Source organism: Lolium perenne, chromosome 1 (assembly GCF_019359855.2).
Source record: "Lolium perenne isolate Kyuss_39 chromosome 1, Kyuss_2.0, whole genome shotgun sequence".
NCBI classification, from domain to species: Eukaryota; Viridiplantae; Streptophyta; class Magnoliopsida; order Poales; family Poaceae; genus Lolium; species Lolium perenne.
This window is the reverse complement of record NC_067244.2, coordinates 75,937,918-75,950,642: the sequence shown is the minus strand read 5'-3', so window position 1 is coordinate 75,950,642 and position 12,725 is coordinate 75,937,918. Positions and strand designations below refer to the sequence as shown.

At 41.5% G+C, this 12,725-nt stretch overlaps 1 protein-coding gene across 1 annotated transcript; it reads left to right on the top strand.

Annotated features, from left to right (window-relative positions):
* Positions 1–589: 589 nt before the first annotated feature.
* On the top strand, positions 590–2,285 carry LOC127293648 (AT-hook motif nuclear-localized protein 20). Its single transcript, XM_051323295.2, has one exon. It carries the CDS (start codon positions 1,146–1,148, stop codon positions 2,082–2,084), a length of 939 nt encoding a protein of 312 aa, XP_051179255.1. The 5' UTR covers positions 590–1,145; the 3' UTR covers positions 2,085–2,285.
* The last annotated feature ends 10,440 nt before the right edge of the window (positions 2,286–12,725 follow it).

The following is a 12,725-nucleotide window of genomic DNA, read 5'->3' as shown; positions in this document are numbered from 1 at the left end:
GCCACTTTAATAATTATTTTAATTCAAAACATTTTCAAAAAAGAAAATAAAAAATTAAGAGGACGAAACATGTCGGTGCGTTGGGTGCACCACACAAACATGGGCTAGTCATTTTCCGTGACGTCCGCATTTGCAATCGAAGCATGTCAAAACAAACATATTTTATGTCTGCTAAATGTGTCCGTTTTGGATCGCCGCGTTGTAGTTGCCCTAATGTCTTAGGCAAACACAGATGATCTTAGCATTGTGTGGCAGATTTTGAACTGTGTTGTTGCTCGTCCATGGCCTTGTTGGGGTACCTATAGTATTATTTTGAGCTTTCATTTTCAACGTGAGAACCTGGCATGTTGATCTATTTAACTCAATTATTAGTCCTAGCACGGCAATCTGCAGATGTAGCACGATAGAGATGGGTCAAGGTTGCTTAGCCTGGGTAATTAATTACAATGGAACACACACTTTCTTTTATGTCCCTGGTCAACTCAGATTTCGGTGCACTAGCTGTCTTCCCCGCTTCCGGTCTTTCCTGCCCCATCTACTCCAACTTCACTGGTCAGTTTCATGTGCATGCATGCCTAGACCATCAATTGATCTGCCCCAACACCATCAGATCATCAATTCAATCTTCTTCCCCTTGACTGCACTGCATATAATAGCCAGCTAGACATGTTACAGTAGAGAACTTGCTACTTCCACAGTCCAAGCAACAATGGAGGGGAGGAGAGGGGAGAAGAACCTAGCTTAGCTATATCCCTAACTCTAGGGAGCAACAGGGTTACATAAGAAAGCTCCCAAGAGGGCAAGAGGAAAAGGCCAGGAAAAGAAAAAAGGCAAACCAGAGAAGAAGATGCCAGCCAAGTACTAGTACTTGCGCCAGTACTGCTAACTATAGTCTCAGTCCGGCAGGCAGGCAGACCTGGTTCAGCTCACTCTTCCCCTATATTCCCAATCAACACCCACAGAGAAAAGGAGCACCAAAAGCAGCCGCGACAGAAAGGAACAGCGAGTGAGAGAAAGAGAAAGATCAACTCCACTCAGATGAGATCCCCTCTCTCTTCTCTTTCTTCTCTCAAGCTCTAGCTCTAACGGTGCTGCCTGCCTGGCCCAATCAGTGAGTACGATCGAGGAGAGCGACAAGGAGATCGATGGCGTGGTGGGCTGGGAGCATGGGCGGCATGGACCTCCGCAACCACCTCTCGCAGTTCGGCGGCCCGCCTGGCGGCGGTGCCATGGGAGGCGGCGACCAGGCACCAACCACGCCAAACAGCAGCGGGAGCAACAACCATGATGATGAGTCCGGAGCCGCACAGGACTCCCCCACTGCCGGCGCGGGCGACAACTCCCCTACCCCGGGCGCATCCGGAGGGAGCGGCGGCGGAGGGGGTTCTTCGTCTGGCAGGCGGCCGCGAGGGAGGCCGGCTGGATCCAAGAACAAGCCCAAGCCGCCTATCATCATCACGCGGGAGAGCCCCAACACCCTGCGCTCGCACGTGCTCGAGATCGCCAGCGGCGCGGACATCATGGAGGCGGTCGCCACGTTCGCGCGCCGGCGCCAGCGCGGGGTCTCCGTTCTCTCCGGCAGCGGCGTCGTCGGCAACGTCACCCTGCGCCAGCCCGCGGCGCCGCCCGGCTCCGTCGTCACGCTTCACGGCCGCTTCGAGATCCTCTCCCTCTCCGGCGCCTTTCTACCCTCGCCTTGCCCGCCCGGGGCCACCGGCCTTGCCGTCTATCTCGCCGGCGGCCAGGGCCAGGTCGTCGGAGGCACGGTCGTCGGGGAGCTCGTAGCGTCTGGGCCCGTCATGGTCGTCGCGGCCACCTTCTCCAACGCTACCTACGAGCGCCTTCCGCTCGCCGATGAAGAGCCTGGCGAGGGGGGCATCGCACCCACCGGGTCAGACGGGATGCAGCTGCCGGAGGGACCGCCTCTCGGAGGAAATGGCGGGATGGGTGCGCCGCCCGGACTGCCAGACCCCTCCTCAATGCCATTCTACAACTTGCCGCCGAACCTGATGCCCAACGGCGGCGGTCAGATGTCGCCGCACGATGTGTTTGGCTCGTTTCGGCCACCACCGCCGGCCTTCTAGCTTCTAGCTACGTTTCTAGCTCCCCTCTTTTGCTTCTTCATTTCTTTGTTTCGAGCTTCACATATCACTGTGATGATCTACTTGTTTTAAGAGTTCACTGTTTAATTAGGTAGCTTACTTTGATTGCTAGTGCGCTTAATTAGGCATGGATAAAGGAAAGACTCCAATTTGATTTGATCCCGTCATGGGTACACTTTCGTTTCTTTCATAAGCTAATGCGTGGGTCAGACTACTATCTGTTCATCTTTCATCCATGGCTGCATATACATCTTAATCCTATGTAGGTCCTAAATATTTCTGTGCATCTGCATGTATGATATAGATATACCTAGCTATATGCAAGTAAGTTGCAGTAATTCCTAGAAACACACAGAATCAAGCAGTGTATGATGGAACTGTTCTCTGTGTTTCGCGTGTCTTAGATTGATATAGTCGTCTCTCGATTAAATCAATAGCCAGCTAGAAATACTGTTTATGAGCAATATCACGATCTATATATACTCACCCAGCGAGCCAGGTTCTAAATATATCGTGTTATAGGCATTGACATGGTTTGTAAACATGCATCCTGGACCATTTGTTTTTGTAAACGCATGTTAGTAGAAAATTACCCAGAAAATATTTTCTGGAGTATATATTTTCTGTTATGAACTGTGTGACTATGAAATTTGGAAGAAGTACTTTTGTCACTAGCTATAGCCTTTGATATCCTATGTATATGTATTAATAACGAATCAACATATTATTTAACTTGTAGAAAATAAACGAAAATGACTCATAAATATGTATATGCTTATATGTTACCTATGTTAACAAATAGAAAACTTCTTCTAAGGCACGTGATTAAAAATTATAAGTTTTACTTCTATTGCCTAAAAAACAGTAAGAATGGTAGGATATGAAAAATTGGATCATTAGATTTGCGCTGAAAATCACCATCATATCAAATCGAGATGCACAAAATCTAGCGATCATCAATGTAATTTTTTTTTGGAACCGTTGCCAATATCTTTGCATTTCCGGGAAAGCATTGCTTAAGAGCATGTAATTGATCAATGCTTAAGTAGTTCAGACTCATGCATCATGAAGGTTTATTTACTTATTTCGAGCCTAGGTAGTATATTCACTTGGTCAAAATTATTTGCTTGTCAAGTTACCATATGCATGGACTCCTGGCTTCACAGTTCACATCAGAGGAGACAATTTGCTGCCGTAAGGGTCATTTCCTGCTCTTGCATGTGTAGCTCGCTTAACGATCTCGCGGAGAAAAGTGGCCAACTTTATTCAGTAACGAAGGGTTGACAAGGAATACTATATATGAACATTGGTATCTAGTGGCATTTTATGCATAGGTTACTGCCTCGGATCCTATAGTGTATTGGTTTCTTTCTTGAATGATCATTTTGTCGCATGACATGGTCATTAAGAAAAAAATAGATGAAGACATTGCGCTGATCTTTAAATTATTACTCCCTAAGTACCTTAAAGTAGTATGTACTCCCTCTCTCCCAAATTATGATGCATATTATGTTTGGTCAAAGTCAAACTTTGTAACTTTAATTAAATATATAGAAAATTATAGCAACATCTACATCATTACTCAATGTTATTAGAATCATCATGAAATATATTTTCATATTATATGTATTTAATATTATAAAAGTTAGAGTAAATTCCAGTTTTTACCTCCTAATTTGAATTTTGTTGGTAATTACCCCATTTAGAATTTTTTTCATCCGAATTACCCTATTTAGTAAAAGCTGTGTCACTTTTGACCCCTTACATTCTTTAATAGATTCAATATGTATTCCATTTGCGCGAAGTGGATATTTTGAAAGACATACATAATCAGAGTACCATCGCTCTAATCACCATGTCTAGGAAAGCTGCTAGCGTAAGCAATTTCTTTTACTTTAAATTAATAAAGCCCTCAACCGGCTAGAATACAACGGTGTTGCTTACACGCACTTGAACAAGCTTAGAAGAAAAGCAAAGCCCTATAGGAACTAAAAGCACCGGGAGCCGCAAGCAGGGCCGAAGCAACAACAGCAAGTCCTGGAGTGCCCCTGCACATCCAGTGCAGGTTTGGACATTGGCAGGAATTAACCTGCGTCCCTAGACTGCCCAACCTCTGCTGTGGAGGAGACTGCACATTGGCACTCGGAGCCGAATTCCGTGAAGCCGCACCATCGAAACACCAACTTGCACAAGCCACGAAGAACTGCCACGGACGGAAGGGACAAGGGCCAAGCGAAGAGGAGAAGCACCCGCGCCAAAAGGATGAAGAACCGGCTCAGAGACCACCTCGCTGTGCTGCTGCCGGAGGAGGGACCCTTCCCTCCTCACCCAGGCTCGAGGGTGTTGACCCACCAGCAAAACAGGACATAGAAGTGGTGTAGCACCCAAAAAGCTTTGAACTTGCTGGGAAGCGCCTCCGACCTTGCCAACACCATGCCCACACCGCACCATCGTCCAAGCCTCCAAATTGCAACTCCTCCGTCCCCTCATCCCAAAGCGGCGCCTCCAAGGAGGATAACGACGCGGAGCGCCGTCGTCGCTCGGCCAAAGCCTAGGTTTTCACCCGGGGTGGAGGGGAAGGGAAAGGTAAGGTAACCTCATCCGCCCTTCAAGAAGGAGAACGGCAACCGAAGTTGTCGTTGCGGATGTGGCTGACGAAGCCAGCCAACGGTTTCCCCCGGAAAACCACCTGAACGCCTCGCACGGATGCAGATCAGTCAGTCCGAGGACCATCTGAGCTGGATCTGGCGCGGAGAAGAAGAGCCATAGGGACATCAACAGGACGGATGCGTAAGCAATTTCTCTTCTCATGGTCTCTTGTATGATCTCTCGTCTGCATTGCTCTGCTCTCTCATCTCAAGATGCATCCAGCTAAACCATAGTTGTACCGGCTTGTTTCTGAATTGGTCACATTTAGTTACAGAAACTTCTTGACTGTACAGTTTTTTTAAAAAACTTCTTGACTGCCAGTGGTAGCTCACTCTGCTGTCACGCGTCACGCCCTCCTCCCTCTCAGCCTGCGATCTGCCTATGTCTATGTAGCTGGCACCGTGGTCTGCTCTTACAGAAGCTTCCCAATGGACCTGCTCAAGGGGCTCGCCCTCGCCGGTGGATGTCGGCGATGGGTCCGGCGGTGTCGCCAAGGCCATCGCCGCCACATTCTCCCATATAGGTGCAGCGTTTTGTAGCTGCTGCGGGCGAGCATGACCCAATCAGATCACTGTTAAATTTTCAGAACTTGGACAAGGTATGGCTCAACGAACAGTTTATGTGGCACACCAAATGGACGTGACAGCCGGGACTCACCTATTGAATCGTTAAAAATATTAGATGGGGTAAAAATTGGCACAAATTTTGAATGGAGTAATTAGGATAAAAATTTGCTAAATGGGGTAGTTACCATCAGATTTGTCAAACTAGGGGGTAATTTTTTGAATTTACTCTAAAAGTTAATTTATTTTCATATATAGTTAGACCGACTTTATAAAGAGAATCATCATGAAATATATTTTCATATTATATGTATTTGATATTATAAAAGTTAATTTATTTTCATATATAGTTAGACCAACTTTATAAAAAGAATCATCATGAAATATATTTTCATATTATATGTATTTGATATTATAAAAGTTAATTTATTTTCATATATAAACTAGTAGAAAAAGGTCTTTTAATCCCGGTTCATAACGGGCTTTAGTCCCGGTTGTGCAACCGGGACTAAAGGGTCGAGACTAAAGGTCCCCCTTTAGTCTCGGTTGCTTCCGAACCGAGACTAAAGGTCCATCCACGTGGGTTCCGCGCGTCGAGGCGAAAATATCTCCACATTTTCTAATTTTATTTTTTTAGTTTTTTTCACTCCATCTTTTTCTATTATTTTGGAATTTTTATTATTTCAGTTATTTGCATAGTTTAGGCTCTATCTCTAACTACACTTATCTCTAGTCAAATTACTTATCTCTAGTCAAATTACTTACTCGTTTGTATGTGATACTAGTATCATATCAATCCTATTAACATGTTGGTTAATGTCACATTTATTTTTTGTTTGAATTTCAAATAATTCTTTTAATAAACAAAAGTAATGATGTAATAATAATCTTGAATAAATAAATAAACATTAACTTTTTAATTTGTATTATTTTTAATTTTTTAATTTTTTAATTTTTTGCCAAACCTAAAAATTTGAAAATCTAAAAATTGGGTAAAAGTAATAGTAATCTTTATGTAGGATGCAATTATTAATTTTAATTTTTTTTAAAAATAAAAAATTAAAATCCGTAATTTATAGCAAAAATTAAAATCTTCCTGCTTTCATATTTTCATTTAGAATTTTGAGAATCTAAAATTTGTCTAACCTGGTAAACCCAGGTGAATTCGGATGTAACTTTTCCCACGATGATTTTGATATATTATACGTCTTTTTCCGACGTCGTATGCAAAAGTTAATGCGGTTTTACCATTTTTCAAACATTTTTTTTGCAAAAACAGTGAAAATTTGAATTTCTTAATTTTCTCTAATAGTAGGTTGCGTACCATACATGAATCTCAAAAGGTCCTTTAGTCCCGGTTGGTAACGCAGCCCACCATAGCCCTTTAGTCCCGGTTGGTGTTACCAACCGAGACTAAAGGGTTCCCTTTAGTCCCGGACCGGAGCATTAGTCTCAGTTCACCAATAGAACCGGGACTAAATACCCCATTAGTCCCGGGTCAAAGTATTTGGGGGCTAATAGGTTGGGATGGAAGGCCTTTTTCCTACTAGTGATAGTTAGACCAACTTTATAAAGTTTGACTTTAATCAAACCTAATATACATCCTAAAATGGGAAGGAGGGAGTATAATTTTTTGCACCAATGTTAAGACACGAGTTTAACACTTGAATTGGCGTTGCGTAGACTGGTTAATCCGGAAAATATAAATCTGAAGACAGGCTTCCAAATAAATGAACTGCTCGTTTGTATGGACTTGGGTCCAGATTTTATATGTGGGTGTCATCCTTGGAGGGATAAATTTGTCCACTAAACTCAATTGGTCGATACTTTGAATTTTTTTCTCAAAAAAATATACACACCTTATTCCACGCAGGGCATCGATCACCGGGCGTGAACTTACCGTCGTCACTCTCAATGGCCACGTGTAACATCCTGGCCATCCCCTGACCGGGCATGTTACCCATGTCATCTGATGACGCGTAAAGCACACGCCCGTTGGGAACTCCAAGAGGAAGGTGTGATGCGTACAACAGCAAGTTTTCCCTCAGTAAGAAACCAAGGTTATCGAACTAGTAGGAGATGAAGGCCACGTGAAGGTTGTTGGTGGAGGAGTGTAGTGCGGCGCAACACCAGGGATTCTGGCGCCAACGTGGAACCTGCACAACACAATCAAAATACTTTGCCCCAACTCAACAGTGAGGTTGTTAATCTCACCGGCTTGCTGTAAACAAAGGATTAAACGTATGATGTGGAGAATGATGTTTGTTTACAAAGAACAACAGAGAACAATGATTACAATAGATTGATATGTAAAAGAATGAACCGGGGTCCATAGTTCACTAGTGGTGTCTCTCCAATAAGATAAATAGCATGTTGGGTGAACAAATTACAGTTGGGCAATTGACAAATAGAGAGGGCATAACAATGCACATACATATCATGATGACTAATATGAGATTTACTTAGGGCATTACGACAAAGAACATAGACCGCTATCCAGCATGCATCTATACCTAAAAAGTCCACCTTCGGGTTAGCATCCGCACCCCTTCCAGTATTAAGTTGCAAACAACAGACAATTGCATTAAGTATGGTGCGTAATGTAATCAACACAAATATCCTTAGTCAAAGGATTGATGTTTTATCCCTAGTGGCAACAACACATCCACAACCTTAGAACTTTCTGTCACTGTCCAAGATTCAATGGAGGCATGAACCCACTATTGAGCATAAATACTCCCTCTTGGAGTCACAAGTATCAACTTGGCCAGAGCCTCTACTAGCAACGGAGAGCATGCAAGATCATAAACAACACATATATGATAGATCAATAATCAACTTTACATAGTATTCCATATTCATTGGATCCCAACAAACACAACATGTAGCATTACAAATAGACGATCTTGATCATGATAGGCAGCTCACAAGATCTAAACATGATAGCACAAGAGGAGAAGACAACCATCTAGCTACTGCTATGGACCCATAGTCCAAGGATGAACTACTCACACATCAGTCCGGAGGCGATCATAGTGATATAGAGTCTTCCGGGTGATGATTCCCCTCTCCGGCAGGGTGCCGGAGGTGATCTCCTAAATCCCCCGAGATGGGATTGGCGGCGGCGGCGTCTCTGGAACTTTTCTCATATCGTGGCTCTCGGTCATAGGGTTTTCGCGACGGAGAGTTTAAGTAGGCGGAAGGGCAGATTCGGGAGGCTCACGAGGGGCCCACACCATAGGGTGTCGCGGGCCACCCCTTGGCCGCGTCGCCAGGTGGTGTGGCCACCTCGTGGCCCCACTCCGTATCTCCTTCGGTCTTCTGGAAAGCTCCGTGGAAAATAAGACCCTGGGCTTTTGTTTCGTCCAATTCCGAGAATATTTCCTGTGTAGGATTTCTGAAACCAAAAACAGCAGAAAACAGGAACTGGCGCTTCGGCATCTCGTTAATAGGTTAGTGCCGGAAAATGCATATAAATGATATAAAGTGTATATAAAACATGTGAGTGTTGTCATAAAACTAGCATGGAACATAAGAAATTATAGATACGTTTGAGACGTATCAAGCATCCCCAAGCTTAGTTCCTACTCGCCCTCGAGTAGTTAAACGATAACAAGGATAATTTCTGAAGTGACATGCTATCATCATAATCTTGATCAATATATACTATTGTAAAGCATATGAGATGAATGAAGTGATTCGAAGCAATGGTAAAGACAATGACTAAACAACTGAATCATATAACAAAGACTTTTCATGAATAGTACTTTCAAGACAAGCATCAATAAGACTTGCATAGGAGTTAACTCATAAAGCAATAAATTCTTAGTAGAAAGTTTTGAAGCAATACAAAGGAAGATATAAGTTTCAGCAGTTGCTTTCAACTTCAACATGTATATCTCATGGATAATTGTCAACACAAAGTAATATGATGAATGCAAATAAGCAAGTATGTAGGAATCAATGCACACAGTTGACACAAGTGTTTGCTTCTAAGATGGAAAGAAGTAGGTAAACTGACTCAACATAAAGTAAAAGAAAGGCCCTTCGCAGAGGGAAGCAGGGATTACTATTTTTGTGCTAGAGCTTTTTATTTTGAAAACATAGAAACAATTTTGTCAACGGTAGTAATAATTCATATGTGTTATGCATAAGACATCCTATAAGTTGCAAGCCTCATGCATCGAATACCAATAGTGCTCGCACCTTGTCCTAATTAGCTCGGATTTCCATGGATTATCATTGCATTACATATGTTTCAACCAAGTGTCACAAAGGGGTACCTCTATGCCACCTGTACAAAGGTCCAAGGAGATAGATCGCATTTGATTTCTCGTTTTTGATAGATCTCAACTTGAGGACATCCATACCGGGACAACATAGAAAACAGATAATGGACTCCTCTTTAATGCATAAGCATTCAACAACAGATAATATTCTCATAAGAGATTGAGGATTAATGTCCAAACTGAAACTTCCACCATGATACATGGCTTTAGTTGGCGGCCCAAAGTTCTTCTCTAACAATATGCATACTCAAACCATTTAATCATGATAAATCACCCTTACTTTAGACAAGACGAACATGCATAGCAACTCACATGATATTCAACAAAAGTGTAATAGTTGATGGCGTCCCCAGAAACATGGTTACCGCTCAACAAGCAACTTATAAGAAATAAGATACATAAGCTACATATTCTTTACCACAATAGTTTTTAAGCTATTTTCCCATGAGCTATATATTGCAAAGACAAGGAATGAAATTTTAAAGGTAGCACGCAAGCAATTTACTTTGGAATGGCAGTTAAATACCACATAGTAGGTAGGTATGGTGGACACAAATGGCGTAGGTTTTGGCTCAAGGTTTTGGATGCACGAGAAGAATTCCCTCTCAGTACAAGGCTTTGGCTAGCAAGGTTGTTTGAAGCAAACACAAGTATGAACCGGTACAGCAAAACTTACATAAGAACATATTGCAAGCATTATAAGACTCTACACTGTCTTCCTTGTTGTTCAAACACTTCACCAGAAAATATCTAGACTTTAGAGAGACCAATCATGCAAACCAAATTTCAACAAGCTCTATGGTAGTTCTTCATTAATAGGTTCAAAGTACATGATGCAAGAGCTTAAACATGATCTATTGAGCAAAACAATTGCCAAGTATCAAATTATTCAAGACCATATACCAATTACCACATGAAGCATTTTCTGTTTCCAACCAAATAACAATGAACGAAGCAGTTTCAACCTTCACCAAGTAAAGCTAAGAACACTAGTGTTCATATGAACGAGCGGAGCGTGTCTCTCTCCAAAACAAAGAATGCTAGGATCCGATTTTATTCAAACAAAAACAAAAATAAAAACATACAGACGCTCCAAGTAAAGCACATAAGATGTGACGGAATAAAAATATAGTTTCACTAGAGGTGACCTGATAAGTTGTCGATGAAGAAGGGGATGCCCAAGGCATCCCCAAGCTTAGATGTTTGAGTCTTCTTGAAATATGCAGGGATGAACCACGGGGGCATCCCCAAGCTTAGACTTTTCACTCTTCTTGATCATATTGTATCATCCTCCTCTCTTGACCCTTGAAAACTTCCTCCACACCAAACTCAAAACAAACTCATTAGAGGGTTAGTGAATAATCAAAAATTCACATATTCAGAGGTGACACAATCATTCTTAATACTTCTGGACATTGCTCAAAGCTACTAAAAGTTAATGGAACAAAGAAATCCATTCAACATAGCAAAAGAGGCAATGTGAAATAAAAGGCAAAATCTGTCAAAACAGAACAGTCAGTAAAGACGAATTTTTTAGGGGCACTTAACATGCTCAGATGAAGAAGCTCAAATTGAATGAAAGTTGCGTACATATCTGAGGATCACTCACGAATTTTCTCTGATTTTTCTGAGTTACCTACAGAGAGATCTACTCAAATTCGTGACAGCAAGAAATCTGTTTCTGCGCAGTAATCCAAATCTGGTATCAACCTTACTATCAAAGACTTTACTTGGCACAACAATGCAATAAAATAAAGATAAGGAGAGGTTGCTACAGTAGTAAAAACTTCCAAGACACAAATATAAAACAAAATTGCAGAAGTAAGATAATGAGTTGTCTCCCATAAGCGCTTTTCTTTAACGCCTTTCAGCTAGGCGCAGAAAGTGTGAATCAAGTATTATCAAGAGATGAAGCATCAACATCAAAATTTGTTCTAATAATAGAATCAAAGGGTAACTTCATTCTCTTTCTAGGGAAGTGTTCCATACCTTTCTTAAGAGGAAATTGATACTTAATATTCCCTTCCTTCATATCAATAATAGCACCAATAGTTTGAAGAAAAGGTCTTCCCAAAATAATGGGACAAGATGCATTGCATTCAATATCCAAGACAACAAAATCAACGGGGACAAGGTTATTGTTAACCGTAATGTGAACATTATCAATCCTCCCCAAAGGTTTCTTTATAGAATTATCAGCAATATTAACATCCAAATAACAATTTTTCAATGGTGGCTAGTCAAGCATATCATAGAGTTTCTTAGGCATAACAGAAATACTTGCACCAAGATCACATAAAGCATTACAATCAAAATCATTGACCTTCATCTTAATGATGGGCTCCCAACCATCTTCCAACTTCCTAGGAATAGAAGTTTCAAGTTTTAATTTCTCTTCCTTAGCTTTTATGAGCATCTGTAATATGTTTTGTAAAGGCCAAATTTATAGCACTAGCATTAGGACTTCTAGCAAGTTTTTGCAAGAACTTAATAACTTCAGAGATGTGACAATTATCAAAATCTAAACCATTATGATCTAAGGCAATGGTATCATTGTCCCCAATATTCTGAATTTTTTTAGCTGTTTTATCACAAACAGTTTCAGTAGTTTTAGCAGTTTCAGGCAGTTTTGCATGCTTTGCATTAGGAGTAGAAACATTGCCAACACCAATTATTTAACCATTGATAGTAGGAGGTTTAGCAACATGTGAAGCATCAACATTACTAGTGGTGGTAATATTCCAAACTTTAGCTACATTATTCTCTTTAGCAAAATTTCCTTCTCTTTCCCACCTAGCATGCAATTCAGCCATCAGTCTAATATTTTCATTAATTCGAACTTGGATAGCGTTTGCTGTAGCAAATGACTTAATATCTTTAGTTTCATTAGGCATAACTTTCAATTTTAAAAGATCAACATCAGCAGCAAGACTATCAACCTTAGAAGCAAGATCATCAATTTTACCAAGCTTTTCCTCAACAGATTTGTTAAAAGCAGTTTGTGTACTAATAAATTCTTTAAGCATGGCTTCAAGACCAGAGGGTACACTCCTATTATTGTTGTAAGAATTACCATAAGAATTACCATAACTGTTACTATTATTAGAAGGATATGGCCTATA